The 17,023-nt window shown below is 36.2% G+C and overlaps 2 protein-coding genes across 4 annotated transcripts; both read right to left on the bottom strand.

The window, feature by feature from the left end:
- Positions 1–1,441: 1,441 nt before the first annotated feature.
- Positions 1,442–4,407, bottom strand: LOC111777246 (putative ribose-5-phosphate isomerase 2). Its single transcript, XM_087123747.1, has 3 exons — positions 4,267–4,407; positions 3,763–3,800; positions 1,442–3,404 (listed from the first exon to the last, which is right to left on the bottom strand). The coding sequence occupies exon 3, from the start codon at positions 2,575–2,577 to the stop codon at positions 1,750–1,752; it is 828 nt and encodes a 275-aa protein (XP_086979873.1). The 5' UTR covers positions 2,578–3,404; positions 3,763–3,800; positions 4,267–4,407; the 3' UTR covers positions 1,442–1,749.
- A 2,730-nt stretch (positions 4,408–7,137) lies between these two features.
- On the bottom strand, positions 7,138–16,687 carry LOC111796066 (ABC transporter G family member 7). Of its 3 annotated transcripts, XR_002815284.2 has the most exons (13): positions 16,177–16,687; positions 15,608–15,801; positions 15,339–15,489; positions 14,870–15,002; positions 14,234–14,435; positions 13,496–13,766; positions 13,150–13,281; positions 12,676–12,896; positions 12,071–12,283; positions 11,885–11,969; positions 10,687–11,434; positions 10,345–10,432; positions 7,138–7,569 (listed from the first exon to the last, which is right to left on the bottom strand). XR_002815284.2 is itself a non-coding variant. In XM_023678758.2 (12 exons), the coding sequence occupies exons 1-12, from the start codon at positions 16,459–16,461 to the stop codon at positions 10,603–10,605; spliced, it is 2,646 nt and encodes an 881-aa protein (XP_023534526.2). In that variant the 5' UTR covers positions 16,462–16,687; the 3' UTR covers positions 10,339–10,602. The 3 variants fall into 3 exon arrangements, 2 of the variants coding, with proteins under 2 accessions (XP_023534526.2, XP_086979865.1); XM_023678758.2 differs by lacking the exon at positions 7,138–7,569 and having other exon boundaries at positions 10,339–10,613; XM_087123739.1 differs by lacking the exons at positions 7,138–7,569; positions 10,345–10,432 and having other exon boundaries at positions 10,485–11,434.
- Positions 16,688–17,023: the final 336 nt, after the last annotated feature.

The raw sequence follows: 17,023 nt of genomic DNA, 5'->3' as shown, positions 1-17,023 counted from the left end.
GCCTTTTTATTATCTTATAATCTAAGCTACAAATAATTCCCTTTTATGTAATTAAATATATATTTTCCCTTAAAAAAATTAGAGAGAAAATATATGATTTGCTTGAAATGAGAGAGAATCTTATAATTTAATTATTATATTTTAATATTCAAATAAAGTATTTGTAGCAAAGGTCAAATAATTGGTTGGATAAAGGATTATTTGTCAATATTTGATCAAAACTTTACAAATACATTTATTCATATATATGTCATCAACTGGTTCATAGGTCGCTAAACAGCCGGGATTTTATTAATAACGTAGATATTGTTTTTCATCGATTCCATCAATGCAACATGAAGAACGTTAGGACTGTTAAGACAATACTAGATTTACGGACCAAAAAAGACATACCCAGTTATGATTCAATTCAATATGCAGCTCTAAGGAAGACGTCATTAATACTATAAATCGAACTTAGATGCATCTAAGAATTCTAAAGAACTAAATCTGGGATCACCATTCATACTGATTAAGAAAAATTAAAATTTATGATTTAAAGTTGGTTGATTGATTAATATATGACTCTAAAATTGTTATTATTTATTTAGTTCGATAGTTTTTTGAATTAGAAAATTCAACCATGTGATCTTTCGATAAATAATATATGTTTAAACTAATTGAGTTAGGCTCATGTTAACACAGACGAGGTGATTGATTGATGTAATGATTGTTTTGATGTTATCACATTTTGGAGGGCATTAATAAAAAATAATCAAAAGAAAAAGGTCCATGGCAAAAAAAACACCATAAATTTAATGGGCATGGGCCAGGATGCAGTGACACTGGGCCTCAATACAGAAGAAAATGGGCCCAGGATGCAGTGACATTGGGCCTCAATACAGAAGAAAATGGGCCCATAGCTAATCTTGGTTCTCAGAGCTTATCATTCAGGCCCAACTTTGGGGCCCAATGCACCTTAAAAGGATGCAGATTCCTCTGATCTGTCGGTTATTTATTTATTTTATTAAACATATGACAAAGAAATATTGGACCAATTAAAATATTAATAAAATCTCCTAGGAGGTTGATTAAGCTATACTCAGGTTGGTCAAGTGTCTCATTATAATTATTAATTGGTCGAGTAGCAATTGAAATTTTACCCATTTGTAACATAGAACTTTCGAAAAGAAAACTTGAATTTAGAGGTTGTACTCCGAAACTCGTCATTCTCGTTCATGTCGATGACGCTCCAAGTTCGTTGAGTTCGAGTCCAAACAGGTAGAACGTGCATTCACCCCTACCCGACTTCACGTTTCATAGCTATAGAAATGTACATACATCATTCATTCTCATCCATGTCGATGATGCTTTGAGTTCATCGAGTTTGAGTACAAACATGTGATCGCCACTACCCGACTTCTCGTTACATGGCTATAGAAACGTACATACACGATTCAAATACAGTCGAAATGGATATTAGAACTTTCAAAGTCCTTCCGAACAAGCTTAAATTGATCTCGAACGAATAACAAAAGTGACTCGAACATAAAAACACAACTGGGTTAAGCCCTTTACAGATTCAAAACCAATTCAAAGTCACAGAAACTCAGCCAAACCTAAATTCTAATACTGTAAATAATTGGTTCTAAGGAACCAAGAACTCTTTGCTAATGATTTCACAACCCAGAAAACAAAAGGTTAGAACAGGGAATACCCATTTGAGAAGCCATTGAAGATATCTCCAGCTTCCTTCCTTCCTGGTAATGGCTACTTGTTCTTGATGGTAATCCCAAGCTCTCCTGCAACGATCAATGTGGTGGCCATACCGATGAACATGCCATGCTCGACGACACCGGCAAGCCGCAAAATCTCATCGCTAGCAACGTTCAAATCTCCAATATCTTCCTTGAAATACAAGTCCACAATGTAATTGCGATTATCTGTAACAAATGGTTGTCCATTTTCACCGGAGGTTCTGAGCTTTGCCACACAACCATGGGTTTCGAAGAGATTCTGCAGCCGGACGGCGGTGAAGTTCCAACAAAAGGGGACAATCTCCACCGGCAAGGCGAGCCCACTGCCTCCCAAATACTTAACCAATTTCGATTCATCAACAATCACGACGAACTTCTTGCAAGCACCCTCCACCATTTTCTCTCTCAAAAGAGAGCCGCCTCGGCCCTTGACAAGATTCAGATGGGGATCGACCTCATCGGCGCCGTCTATTGCGAGATCGAGAACAGGGTGCGAATCTAGGTCTGAAAGAGGGATTCCTAACGAGAGGGCTTGTTCGTGAGTTTTTTTGGAAGTGGGGATTCCTATGATGTTCTTGAGCTTACCTTGGCGTAATAGCTCGCCGATTCGATCCACGGCGTGTTTGGCGGTGGAGCCGGTGCCAAGGCCGAGAACCATGCCGGATTCGACATATTCGACGGCCTTGTACGCAGCGATCTTCTTCAATTCGTCTTGTGTTAAAATCCCCGATGACAACGGCGGTGCCAAAAGCCCAGATGGGGTAGAAGAAGGCACTACAATGGCGGTTTCCATGGCGGATTTCTCCGACACGATAAATCGTCGACAATACGGAGCAGGCATAACCCCAAATTCAAGGATTTCAAAATTTAATTCGAAAAAAAAGGTAAGTAAGGGCGCCGAAGAATCAAAAGGGGTTCCACATGGGCCTTACAGATTCGTAAAAAAATGAACAATTGTCTGGGAAAGAGCAGTTGCGTGAAAACGACAACGGCGGAGGAAAATTAAAGAAAATGGATGGATTTTTCTCAGTGATTTTCCGTTTGTTTCTCGGGAAAATGTGCAGGAATTAGCACCATTTTAAAGGGGAGAGGGAGGTATGAGGAACCAACGTCGGTGGACGATGTTGCGTTCCCGACGCCTCATGTCCCTATATTCAAGATTTGTTAAAGATTTTAGCTTCCATCACCCATCAAATTTCATATTTGTTAGAACCATGGAATCTAACTCCAAATTTATAATTTAATTCTTAGATACAATTATTTACCCATTTTTAAATTTTTATGTTTTTGTGTGAATTTTGAGTTTAAAAATTTAATATTTTTTTCTATTGTCTTTAAAAATTAATGACTTATTTGATACAAAATATGAACCGATAACTTATCTAATATTGAAAGTATCCGACGTAATTATGACTTAGGTTTTTTTTCTTTTTCTTTTTGACCTAACTAATTGAAAGGAATGGAAAAGAGGGAGAAGTTTCACTTATATGTTTGATTAATTTTGTTTTGACTTCGTTTCGGTGGCGCCATGAAGAGACCTATCTTATCACTATCATTTGCAAAAGATAATATTTTCATAATATCCCTTCAGTTTCATGCCTTATTCTAATTCAACCATGAGTACCTGTTTGGTGGGAGGAGCTCGTCCATTGTGGATAAACAGATAACCTGATTCAAAATTCAATATTTTGATTATTATATGCAACTTTAGATATTTGTTCAAGAATGTAGATACTCTAATGCAACAAAGGTGAGAAGGTGAAGATTTGGATCTTCAATCATAAGAACAAGAATATATATATATAATGATTTGTTGAGCTAAACTCATGTTTGACAGAAAGATTCTAAAAATGTCGTTATCGAACTAAATGGCACATCTTTTGCCCGAACAATTAAATAAAGAAGGCATGTAATTTGCCTTCAATGAACATCCCTATCTTTTGCTTGATCTTATCATCTCACAAGGTCATAGTTTACAAGAAATTAAAGAAAATAAGTGTGTAAATAAATCATCATTTAGGCTTACTTTTTCAAAGCATCTGCTGGTAAATGCATTCCATGTCCCTGGCCAAGGATTAATGGCTGTAAGACTAAGTTAAATGAATGTGGATGAGGATTGGATTGGATCACATCAGATCAAAAACAAACATTTATAATAATAAGATTGAAAATCACGTGCGTCAACATTGAAAGATACCCCCACCTCCCAAAAGAACCAATATTTAGATGATGAATTGCAGCTTCTTTATTCAGCATAGAGTAGATTTGTTTTGCAATAAGTAAGATCAATCCTAATTCATTCTAGTTCCTGTTCAAAATTCATATAGATATATGCATATGATAGTTCTTTGTCTCACTTGTATGGACAAGAGAAAAGGACAGGATAAGCAATGGCACAAACAAATATCATTAGATTTTCAACAGCCATCAGGAGCAAAACATCAAGCAAGTAATCCTTAGAGGTATGCAACTATCTTGAACTATATAACAACGTATACAGAAAGAGAGAAGTGCAGAAAATAGCACAAACCTGTACATTGGAACCCCAGAGACAAGAAAATTCAGCTAATCAGCCAAGAAGACCATCCCAACAGAGGAACGACCAAGAGACACGCTCTGATTATACCGAGTGCAGTTCGATGGCCCAATGGAGACGTGTTTGGGAACTCTACAAGCATAACACCTAGAATGAGCATAATTCAGGGGGTGGGTGACATTAAGCAACCACCAAATATCCAAGGAAACAACCCATGGCCGTGCTGAGTAGCACATTTGCTGGGATAAACCACCAATGAGTAGAACTCCAGAGCGTGATATACTTGGTCCAATTAAGTGAAAATCAAGCAGGACAAGAACAAGGCAAAAACAAGTTTGGAAAGCAGCCTAAATGTTGCTTTTGGGATCAATTTTGTCTTTGGTCTGGCAAGAATTAATTAGTCTAATTACTGCGTGGCAGATAAGCTTCATTAACGGCACAATTGCAGCAAGTAGGTCTTCTTCACTAAATTTTGTCTTTCCATAAATCAATCTAAAGTTTATTTTTCTATAAAGAGGACATCAAAGAGGTCCAAAAACACAGAAACAAAATAATCCGAAAATTTCATACAGAGCACCACCATAAGTAAATTGAATCTCCTAGAGAGAAATTTCGGGTTCCGGACACTGATTTAGCGTTTAACCAACACAAAATGCATACAGAAACAACCAAAACTAGATGATGAGTACATGTTCGAATCAGCTCGGAATACTAAACCGCAACGAGGAAGCAATCAGAATTGCTAAAGTTGATGATTTCTAATACGAAATGTATCATATAGACTGACATTGAAATCGAGATGAGAAAGTTCGTAACGAAATCGACAAGAAAACAATCTAGATAGAAAATGAATGCAGTCCATACAAAAGGAAAAACTAGAAATCAAAATCAATCATGAAACTAAGAATTGGCGGAACGACGGAGAACTTGCGTAGCGAGAGGGAGAGAGAATGGCAGGGGGGAGCAAGAGATTACGGCGAAGCTTACGAACCAGGTTGGTGTAAAGAGTCGAATGGCGGGATTCGCCAAAATTAATAATAAAATAATAATAATAATAGGTTAAATACGGCTTTTAATCCTGTTTTCAGTTTAGTCCTTGTATTTTTTTTTTTAATTTTAATATTTTCAATCGTAATTATCCTGTTCGGTAAATATTAAAAATTTAAAATTAACTTATGATAACCTTATGTTAGATGATAAATTAGTAAAAATGTAGACAGTAAATCATAATACTTGTGAGTAAATTTACTAATTTGTCCTTCAATGGATAAGAAATTGGCCATACTTTTCGACTTTTCATTATACTAAATGAGGATCTCGATCTTTTGATTTTGTGTATAATAATTTTGTTATTTTTATAAAAAAACCCAATAGAAAAAAGACGGTTAGACTCTGATTTGAAACCTTTTTAAAGTGAGACAAAAGTTAATGGAATAAACTTGTATAACATATAGTATTGAGCCTATCAAATTTAACAAATTAGAAAATTTTCATATTTACAAAAAAGTAGGTTAAATAATAAGCTATGCTTGAACTTTAAACATCATTTGTCTGTCCTTTACGCCTAATCATTTTGAGTTCGTTTTAAAAATCTCTAGAAAGATTCCTTTTCTGACGGCGTCGTGCAAAAATAGAAAAGAATTAGAATTATTTTATTAGAGAGAAAAATTGACACATCTAAAGCTTTGTACGCCAAATAACATAAAAAATGTTGGTTTCGGTCAAAGTTTTGTTCAGACTATAGCCAACTTCTTTGATTAGAGCCAATGACTTCCGCCTATTTCTTAGGAATAGGTTGTGTTTATAAGTCTCAAAATTTTAAGGTTATCTTTATTAAATTTCGATCCTTAGATTGAAAATAGCATAAACATTCATCAGATACTGCTTGAAGCTTAAAGACATTCATTTTCTTGTTTTAATTCAACCATACATGAGATAAGAACTCAAACCTGTGATCATCGAAGTTATAATGCATTAACAAATTGAGCTCGAGAACTATTTCAAATTGAATGGATGAAGAACATATGAACCAAATGCATTTGGTTAAAAGAAAAAGAAAAGAGAAGAAAAAATGAGAGGAAAACAGAAGAGAAGGAACAATGTTAATAAGGGGAAGGGCACTTTTTGAATTTCCTTTTGTGTGTTAGTAAAGTGTAAAGCAAGAGAAGAAAGCAGAGAAAGAAACAAGAAAGGTTGGTGGTTGAAGAGTAGCAGACAAGGAAATAAGGCATGGGGAGATGATATGGAGCCAAAGAAACCATTAAACAAAAAAGCCTGCCTGTCTAAGCATAAGTAAGCAAGGACTTGACAACACCAAAAATGACCATTATTTGCTTCTGATTCTAAGATTCGGATTCCTGGGAAACCCACCAAAAGGCCAAAGGTCACACCACGCCCTCCCCTCCCCTCTACTTACCCTAAACGCCAAGTTCAAACAAACTACATATTCCCTTCTCTTTTCATCATCCCCCTCATATAATCTTAACTTAAACATAATCTAACTTCAAAGCATTAATCGCTCACCAAAATGATCTCCATGGGACGAGGACGGAGAAGCCTTCCCTGTTTTACACACGAGTTTTGGTAACAAGTAGAGTAATCTTAGTTTTCTCTAATAGAAACATGGTACAAATGAAGAGGTTACAATAGAAATAGAAAAACCTGAGTTTCCTTACATAGATTAAGCAAGTTTAACTTGTGAACCAGGAGAGAGAGGGAGAGAACTAGTTAGAATGGGAAGTGATGGTTAGAAATGGGGTTGGAAAAGAACCAAACCAAAATGGCTGTGTTTTTCTTGAGTGTTTGTCAGAGAGGTAAAGCTGGTGAGCCTGAGAGTGAGAGTGGAGAGTGGTTTAGTACACGGAATGCCAAACAGTGAAGTTTTCTTTATTATTATTATTTCTTTTGTAAACTAAAATTTTGAGGAAGAATATATACATCTACACGAACTAGTCTTTCGTCTAAGACGATATATCTAAAACAAGTCGAAGATTTGAATCTCCAACCTTTTCACCCGACTCATGGGTTGAGTGAATAGGATTTTCTATCCTTTTTTCATGTATTCGAGACAAAATAGATACACTATAATTAATGAACTTATGCTATCATCTACTATGTCATTGGCAATCACATTTAACCACAAAGCTCAAGCAGTAAAGACACACACCTACACAAGACTTTTAGACAATATTAGTTACGAAGCTATATCTTGGTATAAACTGTCTAATATTATACCTCCCTCATTGCAAATGGGGAAGATTCCTTTTGTAAATTTTCAATCAACAGTGAAATTGTCTCCTAACCAAAAAAAGAAAAAAAAAAAAAAAGCTTAGCAGAGGATTAAAACCAAACATTATGCAATGCAAAAGAGGATAAACATCAAGAGAAAAGCTAAGTAATGAATGAAACAAGAGTGGTGTAATGTAGAGACAAAGTGGGCATGGATGGAGATCATGAGTGGGAAATGGAATAACAATAAGCACCTGCTAATTAGGAGATTATTCAAATTTATATAAGATAGAAAAGTTCAATAATCAATAGACACAAAATATTTTAGTACCCAAAATTTTGTTTTGTTTTGGGTACGGAGTGTGTGAAACAGTGAGAGAGTAGAGAGAGAAATGCATGAGAATGCTTTGGGCCATACAGCTGTGTGATATGAAATCTAGGCAGAGAGTACAAGACCAAAGACTTGTCCACTCCACTTGAAATGAAAGGACTTTCACTTTCTAACACATCAGCTAACTTGTCCTTTGCTTTCTCTTGTCTTTTCATGCATTACATTAACACCTAACCTCCCCTTCCCCTTCCCCTTCCCCTTCCTCTTCCTCTTTTCTTTATAAATCTCTCAACTTCTCATTCCTGATCCCATGCTAACCAACAATCGGTGTCTTTGCAGGGTATTGAGCCAACAGCTTCAAAATCCTCTATCCCAAGATTTCTTATTTGTTTTACTAAGGCTTTGAGAAGAGGGAGCTCTCTTCAGTCCAGTCCAAGGCAGCTTCTCGGTTGCTACTTAGCTGCTGACTCGTTGGCTCAATAACTCATCAACTGAAATAAATGTTTGGACAATGATGTGTTTCTGAACCAACGATGCAGGAGCCAAGTTCAGCCATGGCTGTCACGTCTTGGACTGAAGGGAGCTCCCTCGCCATCCACTACCTTTGTTTCTCTACCTTCCAATCCTGATTACCAATCATCTCATGAAGTTTTTGTTACATTAAAGACTTCTTAACAATGTTTAGTAATTCCTAGACAAGTTTTGGTAACTAATCAATGGACGTTTTCTAAATCTTGTTTTGTTTCTTTTGAAACTTGACAATGAGTTCAAGTGTTCCCGTAGAGAAATGGAAACTCCTGCAAAAAAAAAAAAAAAAAAACAAACGAACAACCAAATGGTTATTGAATGGGCCCTAGTATCAATGCATTTACTTTCAGATATGGCTCCAGATCTACACGTACTGATATTTTTCTTTGATGTAGATAGAAGGGAAAGGAGGAACTGAGGCTCACTGATTCTGAGATCATGAAGATGCAGCAGATAAGATGAGGGCTTTTTTTTCCACCAAGTTCTTAAGACACCCAAACCACTAGAAATTCAAATAAAGAGAAGTTTTCTACAAATGGGTATATTAGAAATCCTAAATGAGTCATAACTCTTGCAGGAAAGTAAGCAGCTTCGTTCAAATATGTAAATTTGTGGAAGGATTTAGTCCTATGGCTGGTTTTACGAGACTTTATTCTATGTTATGACTTGGATTTCCTTATACTTAATTATTATTTTGAGTTCATAACGTGGGGTTTGGGTATGTTAGATGTACAGTGGCATGACAATACGGCTTAAGCATTGAGTGTTTATTTCTGGGTTTTTCTTGTCTTTTGAGTTTCGAATGGTTCTGAGCTAATACCTTGCAATTTTGGGCTCTTAAAAAACCCAGGAATAATCTGATCTCAGTGCAAATTTCAGCACTTAAAAGAGAAATTACTCGATGACCAACTTGATTCTTATTTAGTTCGTGGTTTTATCCTTTCTAAGAAACCATAAATTCAGATTCGATCCGTCATGCAACATACATATTTCTTGGAAAGAAAATAACGGATGAAGTAGTGAAATCATATCATAAACAATTAAAATTAAGTTAAATAAATGCCAAGCATCAAAATGAACCATAGAAATTGACGAACAAGCTTAACATTTACCCAACTTTTCAGAACAACAAATTAGTTTTGAAGCGGTACAAATTAATTCTTAAGGGAGTGTGTTATGTTATATATGTGTGTGTGTGTGTGTGGTTATAATACAAATTTAGCTTAGGTTTGGAATGATTTTGAGAGGATTAAAATTGATTGTGGAAGAAATTTTAATCCTTTTTGTGTTCGTGAAAATTAATTACAGATGAATTTGCTTAAAGCCACTTTAGAATATGTACATTCATATTCACTTGCCAAACACTACGGTATGTATTACAATCACTCTTTTAATAAGCATAATTTGCATATTAAATTCTATGATAAAGCAATGTGGAAGCACCTGTTCAAGTTGGTGGTGCAACCCTTTTTACACTAGATGAAGAAATGAGGTAAAAGAAGAGTTTTGCATATGACTAATCAAAATTACAAAATATCTAATAGAAAAAAAGGCTTAATGGTAAGTTTAGTTCTTGTATCTAATAGATATTTAACTTTCAAAATATCTAATAGATTCCTAACCAACTCTACATTTTTTTAAAAAATTAACTAACCTTTTAAACATAATATTGAGTTCTACGTCTAACTAGACATTAAAATTTCAACTTTGTGTCTAATATGCAAACTGAAATAAATCAAATGTATATTAGACACAATATTGAAAGTTTGATAATTTATTCGGCACAAAATTTAAAATTTAGCAATTTATTGAAATTTCAAGAAACATTGAAAAACTAAAGGATTTAATACAAAACTTGCAGTTAACATTTTAAAAAATACTATAGGGTACTTGGATAAGAAAAATCAAACGGGGAGCATAATGCACTATGAACTTGCAAAAGAAAGGTGGCTTAAAGCATATTAAAGAAGCATTGTGGAAATTACCTGCTAATTGGGTTAAGTGTTAGTTTACACTTTGGAGTCAAGATGCCATGATGATGCACAACTTCATCCATGCTGTCCAACCATCATCCTTCATCCTCTCCAAAATGGAAACCTCATCAAAATTATTATTACACATTAAATTCATAACTCAATTATGTATTGAGTGCCAAAGTAACTGCAATGTTTCACATTCTACAACTACAACAGCTTATTAGCTTAAGTAAGGCAACAGCCTCCTTTATTTGCCATCACATCTCCTTACTTAGCACCTGTATGAGATGAACTAATAAATAGCAGCACATCTAAGAACAATTAACAGGTAATGCCTAAATAATTACAAACCTTCTAGAATAAATGGTCGGATTTGATCGATTTCGGGTGTTTCAATATCGGCATCCTTCGATTCAACTTGTTCGAGAGATGGGGGTTTCTCCATGTCGTCATTGTCAAAGGATTCAATTTGTAAATCTCCCTCAAGTTGGGTTTTGTCCAAGTTCTCATTATCAAAGGTTTTCATTTGTAGATCTCCCTCAAGTTGGATTTTGTCCAAGTTCTCATTATCAAAGGTTTTCATTTGTAGATCTCCCTCAGGTTGGCTTTTGTCCAAGTTGTCATTATCAAAGGTTTTCATTTGTAGATCTCCTTCAGGTTGGCTTTTGTCCAAGTTGTCATTATCAAAGGTTCCAATTTGTAGTTCTCCCTCAGGTTGGCTTTTGTCCAAGTTGTCATTATCAAAGGTTCCAATTTGTAGATCTCCTTCACGTTCGGTTTTGTGCAAGTTGTCATGGTCAAAGGTTTCGATTTGTAGATCTCCTTCGCGTTCGGTTTTGTGCAAGTTGTCATTGTCAAAGGTTTCGATTTGTAGATCTCCTTCGCGTTCAGTTTTGTGCAAGTTGTCATTGTCAAAGGTTTCGATTTGTAGATCATCTGGCTGTGTTTCGTCGAGAGGTGGTGGCTCAAGCTGCTGATATTTGGGCTTATTTTTTTCTAGGAGAAGGTAAGCGGTATAATACCAGAACAAAAGTATCCTACTTTGAGCTATCAGTGTACCCCTGATACGGCTTTGACCAAATGAAAGTCGTTCGAGTGCCTGCAAATTGAAGAAAAGCAAAGGCATTAGGATGGAAACACGTTTAAATAACGTCTTAAATACTGAAAGGCTAACCAATTATGCAAAGATATCCTTAGAGCGGCTCAATCTTTCCTCCCAATACCAATGTCTATTTATTGGATAAAAGCAAAACCGAATAAAAATAAGCCACAAGAGTTAACTCGTTTAATAACTAACCAATTTAAAGTTTCAAACTGAATCAAGGAATTCCACAAGCTCAGAGGATCACTACAAGGAGGAGCTAATGAATATTATCCCAATGGTTATACAAATAAATAGGGCCATAAATAATTAGGTTCCTGTGGACTTCTGCAGAAGGTGTACGACAGTTTCCAATGACTTGTTCCATGCTCAATCATTTTAGTATCTTACACAATACTGAAGATTCCATATTCAAGTTTAAATAATAAAGATCATACTCTCGCTTACCTGTTCTCCAGTTTGAATATCAAATGAATGCTGACAATCAAATTGAAGACCTTTAAACTCATTGACGCAAAGCCCTTGAAAGGCCCTGAATGATGAAATGTCATTCGAGTCATTAGAATCAATAGAGAGATCATATTTAAATTTAACATGATATCCAAAATCTTATAGTGGATCCGACGCACTTACCATCTTATAAGAGAAACGCTAGGAATCCAACGAAAGATGATCGGTGTGTTGTCTGCATTTACATAATAGCCACCAAAAACAATAAAAACTGTCATGAGTGAGGGCCCCACTGCCATTGCTGCTTCTGTGCTAGGAACCATAGCCCCTACAGTGAGCCCCATAGCAGATGCAGCAAAAGATTCAACCGTGACAATACTGCAGAACTTCCCAAATCTAGAAGTAGAAAATTTACAAGCCCAACCATCAGAAAGAGTGGAGCTAATTGCCTTATTACACACGTTCCTTAGAGGATGAAATTCATAACGGCAAAATTTCTAGAGATTTAATAACTAAATAAAAACTTATTGACCAAGACTACTTTTTCTTTTCGGAACATTAAACATTTTTCATTGATATAGTAAGCATTGCAGATACAACCCCTATAACATACATCCTACTTAAGCCCAAATTTTCTAGCAGAGAATCCCATCCTAAATAGAAATAAATGAATAGGGATAAGAAATATCTAACACCAGTCCCCTACAAATTATTTTTTTTTTAAATCGTTAATTGTGGCAATGAGTGCATGATTTTGACAGCTAATTACGGAATGATCAGACCCTGACCTTGATACGGTTGGGTGAAGACGAGCCATGGGGTACAAGATAGCGCCAAATATCAGTGGAAAAGCAGCTCCAATTGGAATTTCGGCCAACAATTTAGAAAGTAGATATGGGCCTAACGTATAAGATCCCTTTGCACGCTCCCTGTCAACAATTGCACGTTCCTTCGGAAAAACACCCACAGTCTTGGTGAGAGCAGCCATTGCAGTGTTGATTGCTGCAACCTGAAGGGAAACATATCCATAGCCAGAAATTGGATTGAGAAGGTTGAACATGTTCTATTTTTGAATAGGAATTATTCTCAATTCTAGCAACCAGGGGTAGGGTTGGGGGTGGGGATCTTCTTTGATTATAATTGCAACAGAATATTGGTTCGTTATTGTGGTACAAAAGCAACGTCAGAATATTATAGTTATACAACAAAGCAATTTAACCACAATGCTTGAATGGTTCCAAAGATACAACAATGTTTTATACCTGAAGCAAACCCATCCTATCCTGGATTGATGTCTGAGATCTTCCCATTCTCCAAAAGACTGAACCAAATATGATGGCTGATGCAATGGACATTCGTGCTCGAACCTTATTTGTTGGTCCATCCCGAGAAGCCTAGTAATTCATTAAAAGCTTTAATCAAGTAAAATAACTAACATAATTACTACTCACACAATAGCCTACACGTTTGGCAAACCACGTGTGACCCATTTGTTAGACCATCTCAGGTCATTTTTATAGTATCAGAAACTGCATAGCATAGGTTTTCTTTTTTCACCCTCTTATAACTTTTATCTATATTTTCGACCTGAATGAGACCAATGTTTACCTGCATCCATGCGCGCTTGAGGAGCAAGCAGAATTGCCTCCACCAACCTCCTTTCTTCAAAAGCTTACTTTTCCTGGATTCCTTACCAGCCAAGACCTGCCTTTTCTCAATTGGGATTGCATACAAAATTGTTGAAGAGTATCGAGAGAATGACTCAACAAGACCGTAGATCCTCTTCTGAGAGGAGTACACACTGTCTGCAGAACTATAGTCAATTGATATAAGATCGGCCAGAAACTCAGCAGGATTCACATGATCCGGGCAATTATACCTGTTCAATCAAACAGAGAACTAGTGAATTATAATACCTGGAGTCCAATTGAGTTGATTGAAATTGTTTTTAAAAAGAAGAGAAAATTGAAGTAAACATAGGAAAGGCAAATGTAACTTGAACGCATATGTTCAGTTTCTTTAACTTATAAAAAATGTAAAACAAGAAAAATGAACTGGAATAAAAGGTAAAATGCTAACATTGGAATATGATATTGATTGGTAAATGCAGAACAAAAATCAAGTATAAGCACTAAAACCTTGTATGTGAAAATTTATGGTTAAAAAGTACAAAGCTTGATAGTATACAACAAATAAATCATCAGCCATGGTCAACACTCATCAAGAGGTATGTGCCTAAAGTTTAAAAAAAAATGAAAAATACGCTGAAGGATGAGGCATATGCTGTAAACAAGGAAAATCTCAAATGAAAAAAATATTTGTTGAGATACGGATATAGCTCACAACCCAAATTTAGAGAAGTATTCCAAAGGTTCCTCGTGAGCAGGACCAGCATAGACAAGAGCACCCTCTGTCAATAATACGATATCATCAAATTTGCTATACACAGAACCTCTTGGTTGATGTATGGAGCAGATTACAGTGTGCCCATCCTTCGCAAGTTGTTTAAGTGTCTCCACTACTTTTTCTGCCTGGAATGCATCAAGTCCTGAAAGCACCATGCTTATAATTTTATTTGTAAGAGACATTGTACATTTATATTCTAGTTATCGCTATTTTGATCAACAATCACTAGTGAATTTTCATGTTAAAAAAAAAAAAAAAAAAAAAATACAAATGAAAAGTTTCGAAAAGCCAAAAACTTGGTGTTACAAAGAATTAGATAGTAGCAATTGAATCCTGGTTGGTTAAGTTCCGCAATTTTAATAATATTAAATTTGAAAAACAAGAGTTTCAGCACTGGGGTCTGCAAACGTTGGGGAAGAAGCGTGTGGTTTTATAGTTTCAACAGATTGGTACAGTACTATAGGCCTCACTCATATAAAATGATGAAGCTAAGACCCGTACATAGACGACGATGCCAAAAGTACAGAGCAACCGAATTGTACCGAAAAAAAATTCTCATGACAAGGCCATGCTTACCTGTTGTTGGTTCATCAGCAAATATAACAGAGGGGCTAGCAATCAGCTCACATGCAAGGGACAGACGTTTTTTTTCACCCCCACTGATCCCACGAACTCTTGCATCACCAACACATGATTCGGCACAGTTTACCTTTTTTACGCAAAATATGAAATTAGCATGAACATGCTTAAGCTTAGGTGAACAGAATAGTGTCTAAGAGCCTTGTTATACAACCAGTTTATAATTCTATTATGTGAAAAGAAACTCTTCTAAGCATTTTAGCCTAGAAATGCATTGTGTACATTTTTTGGTAAGATCAGACAAATAATGGAGCAGAAAATCAGACCCAGGAGGCAGCTGTGAACCTATGGCTTTGGTCATAGTCCTTTAAAGTAGATTGAAACTAAAACATATAATACATCCACAACGTATGAAATTCTTATATCAGCTCTCTTAGAAAAACAATTTATTTTATATAAATCTTACCAAACCTAGTTTCAAGAGCAGATTGTTAACATATTCTTCTCTCTCTTCTACGGAAGATATCTCAGTAAGCTGAAGTTCGGCAGCAAGCTTCAGTGTCTCTCGCACAGTTAGCTGTGAGAAAAAGAGGTCCTCCTGTCTCACATATGCCAACCTACAAAATTGATAATAATGATGTCTACGGGAGAAAAAGGATTGAAAGATAGAGAGATATAGAATGAAGAAGCCTTCTCAGCATCATGTTCTAAAATGTTCTCTTAAAGGAAACATACCTGTAAGCCCTCTTATTTGAATCAGTCTTTCCATTGAAATCTATGAGGCCTGAGAGATGTAACCGCGGTGAAGCCGCTAGCTGACCCGCCAAAATATTGAGCAACGTTGTTTTTCCTGAACCTGACGGTCCCATTATTGCCAATAATCTTCCTGGTTTCGCTTCACCGCTTACATTCTTAAGCAGCCACCTCACCTACCAATAGGTACTCCAATCAGTAATCGATCATGCTCTGCTTTTACAAGCATGAATATTATTGGTTCAATTACACAAAATTCAATTCAGGCAGATATGGAAGACACGCTAGAATATCCAATCGGAGCAGCAATGTTCTTAAGCATTTGCATGCCGCAAAAATAGGGATTAACCAATCAACTTATAAGAATCGCAAATCATAACATATTCCAGTAATTTGTTTCCCTCAAGACTGAAATCACAATGGTGATAACTAAAAGAAACGCCACATTCACTTTTTCAAAATGAAGTCAGTAAATCACTATCCAGATAGTCTACTGCATTTTCCATAACTCAAAACACCTTAATGAGAACACAAATCGACTCTAAACTTACTGATTTGGATGATTTATCAGAGAGAAAGCACGAGATATTGCACCAGCGGATTGTCACCGGCGTGACTTTCCCGGAGACTGGAGCTTCTTCACCGACTTCAATGTCTCCATCTTCCTTCTCCCCGTCCTCCAGCTCGACGTCGTATTCCGATGGAAGAGCTGGTTCAGGTCCAGACAAATGACGGACGAGAAAAGCCGCCGCCACGGCGACCAAAACTTGGCCAACACCGTTCCCGCCAAGGCTCACGACCGTCTGGCCCACTCTTTGGCCGTCAAATTTCACCATTCCCCTCCGGCGGAACTGAGCAGTGCGCCACTGCGCAAGGGACTACGAGAAGGTCCCCGGAACTATCGGACAATCCGACGGTGGCAGCGTTTGTTCGGAAGGAAATTGGCCGGATTCTCTTAACTGACGAGTAACGAGTGTAATGTAGAAGATAAGATTGGTGTCTTTGGTATCAGTAAGAAGCCCACTCGCGCAGAACTGGAAGCTTTCACTCTCTCTTCACATTCCACCCAGCGGAAATTACGGGCTTTTACCCGTTTGGAGCGGTAATTAAAACTCGCGGTAAACTGCAAATTTAATCCCAAACTTAAATTTTAATATTATAAAATAACATTTTATTAAACTAATTAAACCTCATAAATAGCCTACATAAAATTTGACAAATTATTATTTTTTAAATCATATGAATTTCATTATTATAATTTCTTTAAAATTACACCGATTTAACCTCGAAATTATAAGTTGGCCATAAATGACATTTCTATATGTATTAAATAATACTTTCCAAAAACAAAAATTAATGATTTATAATGGAAACACGAGCATAGCTAAGTAGTAATTA

This window comes from Cucurbita pepo, chromosome 1, assembly GCF_057944985.1.
Source record: "Cucurbita pepo subsp. pepo isolate OVF chromosome 1, ASM5794498v1, whole genome shotgun sequence".
NCBI lineage: Eukaryota > Viridiplantae > Streptophyta > Magnoliopsida > Cucurbitales > Cucurbitaceae > Cucurbita > Cucurbita pepo.
This window is presented reverse-complemented; position numbering and strand designations above follow the sequence as displayed.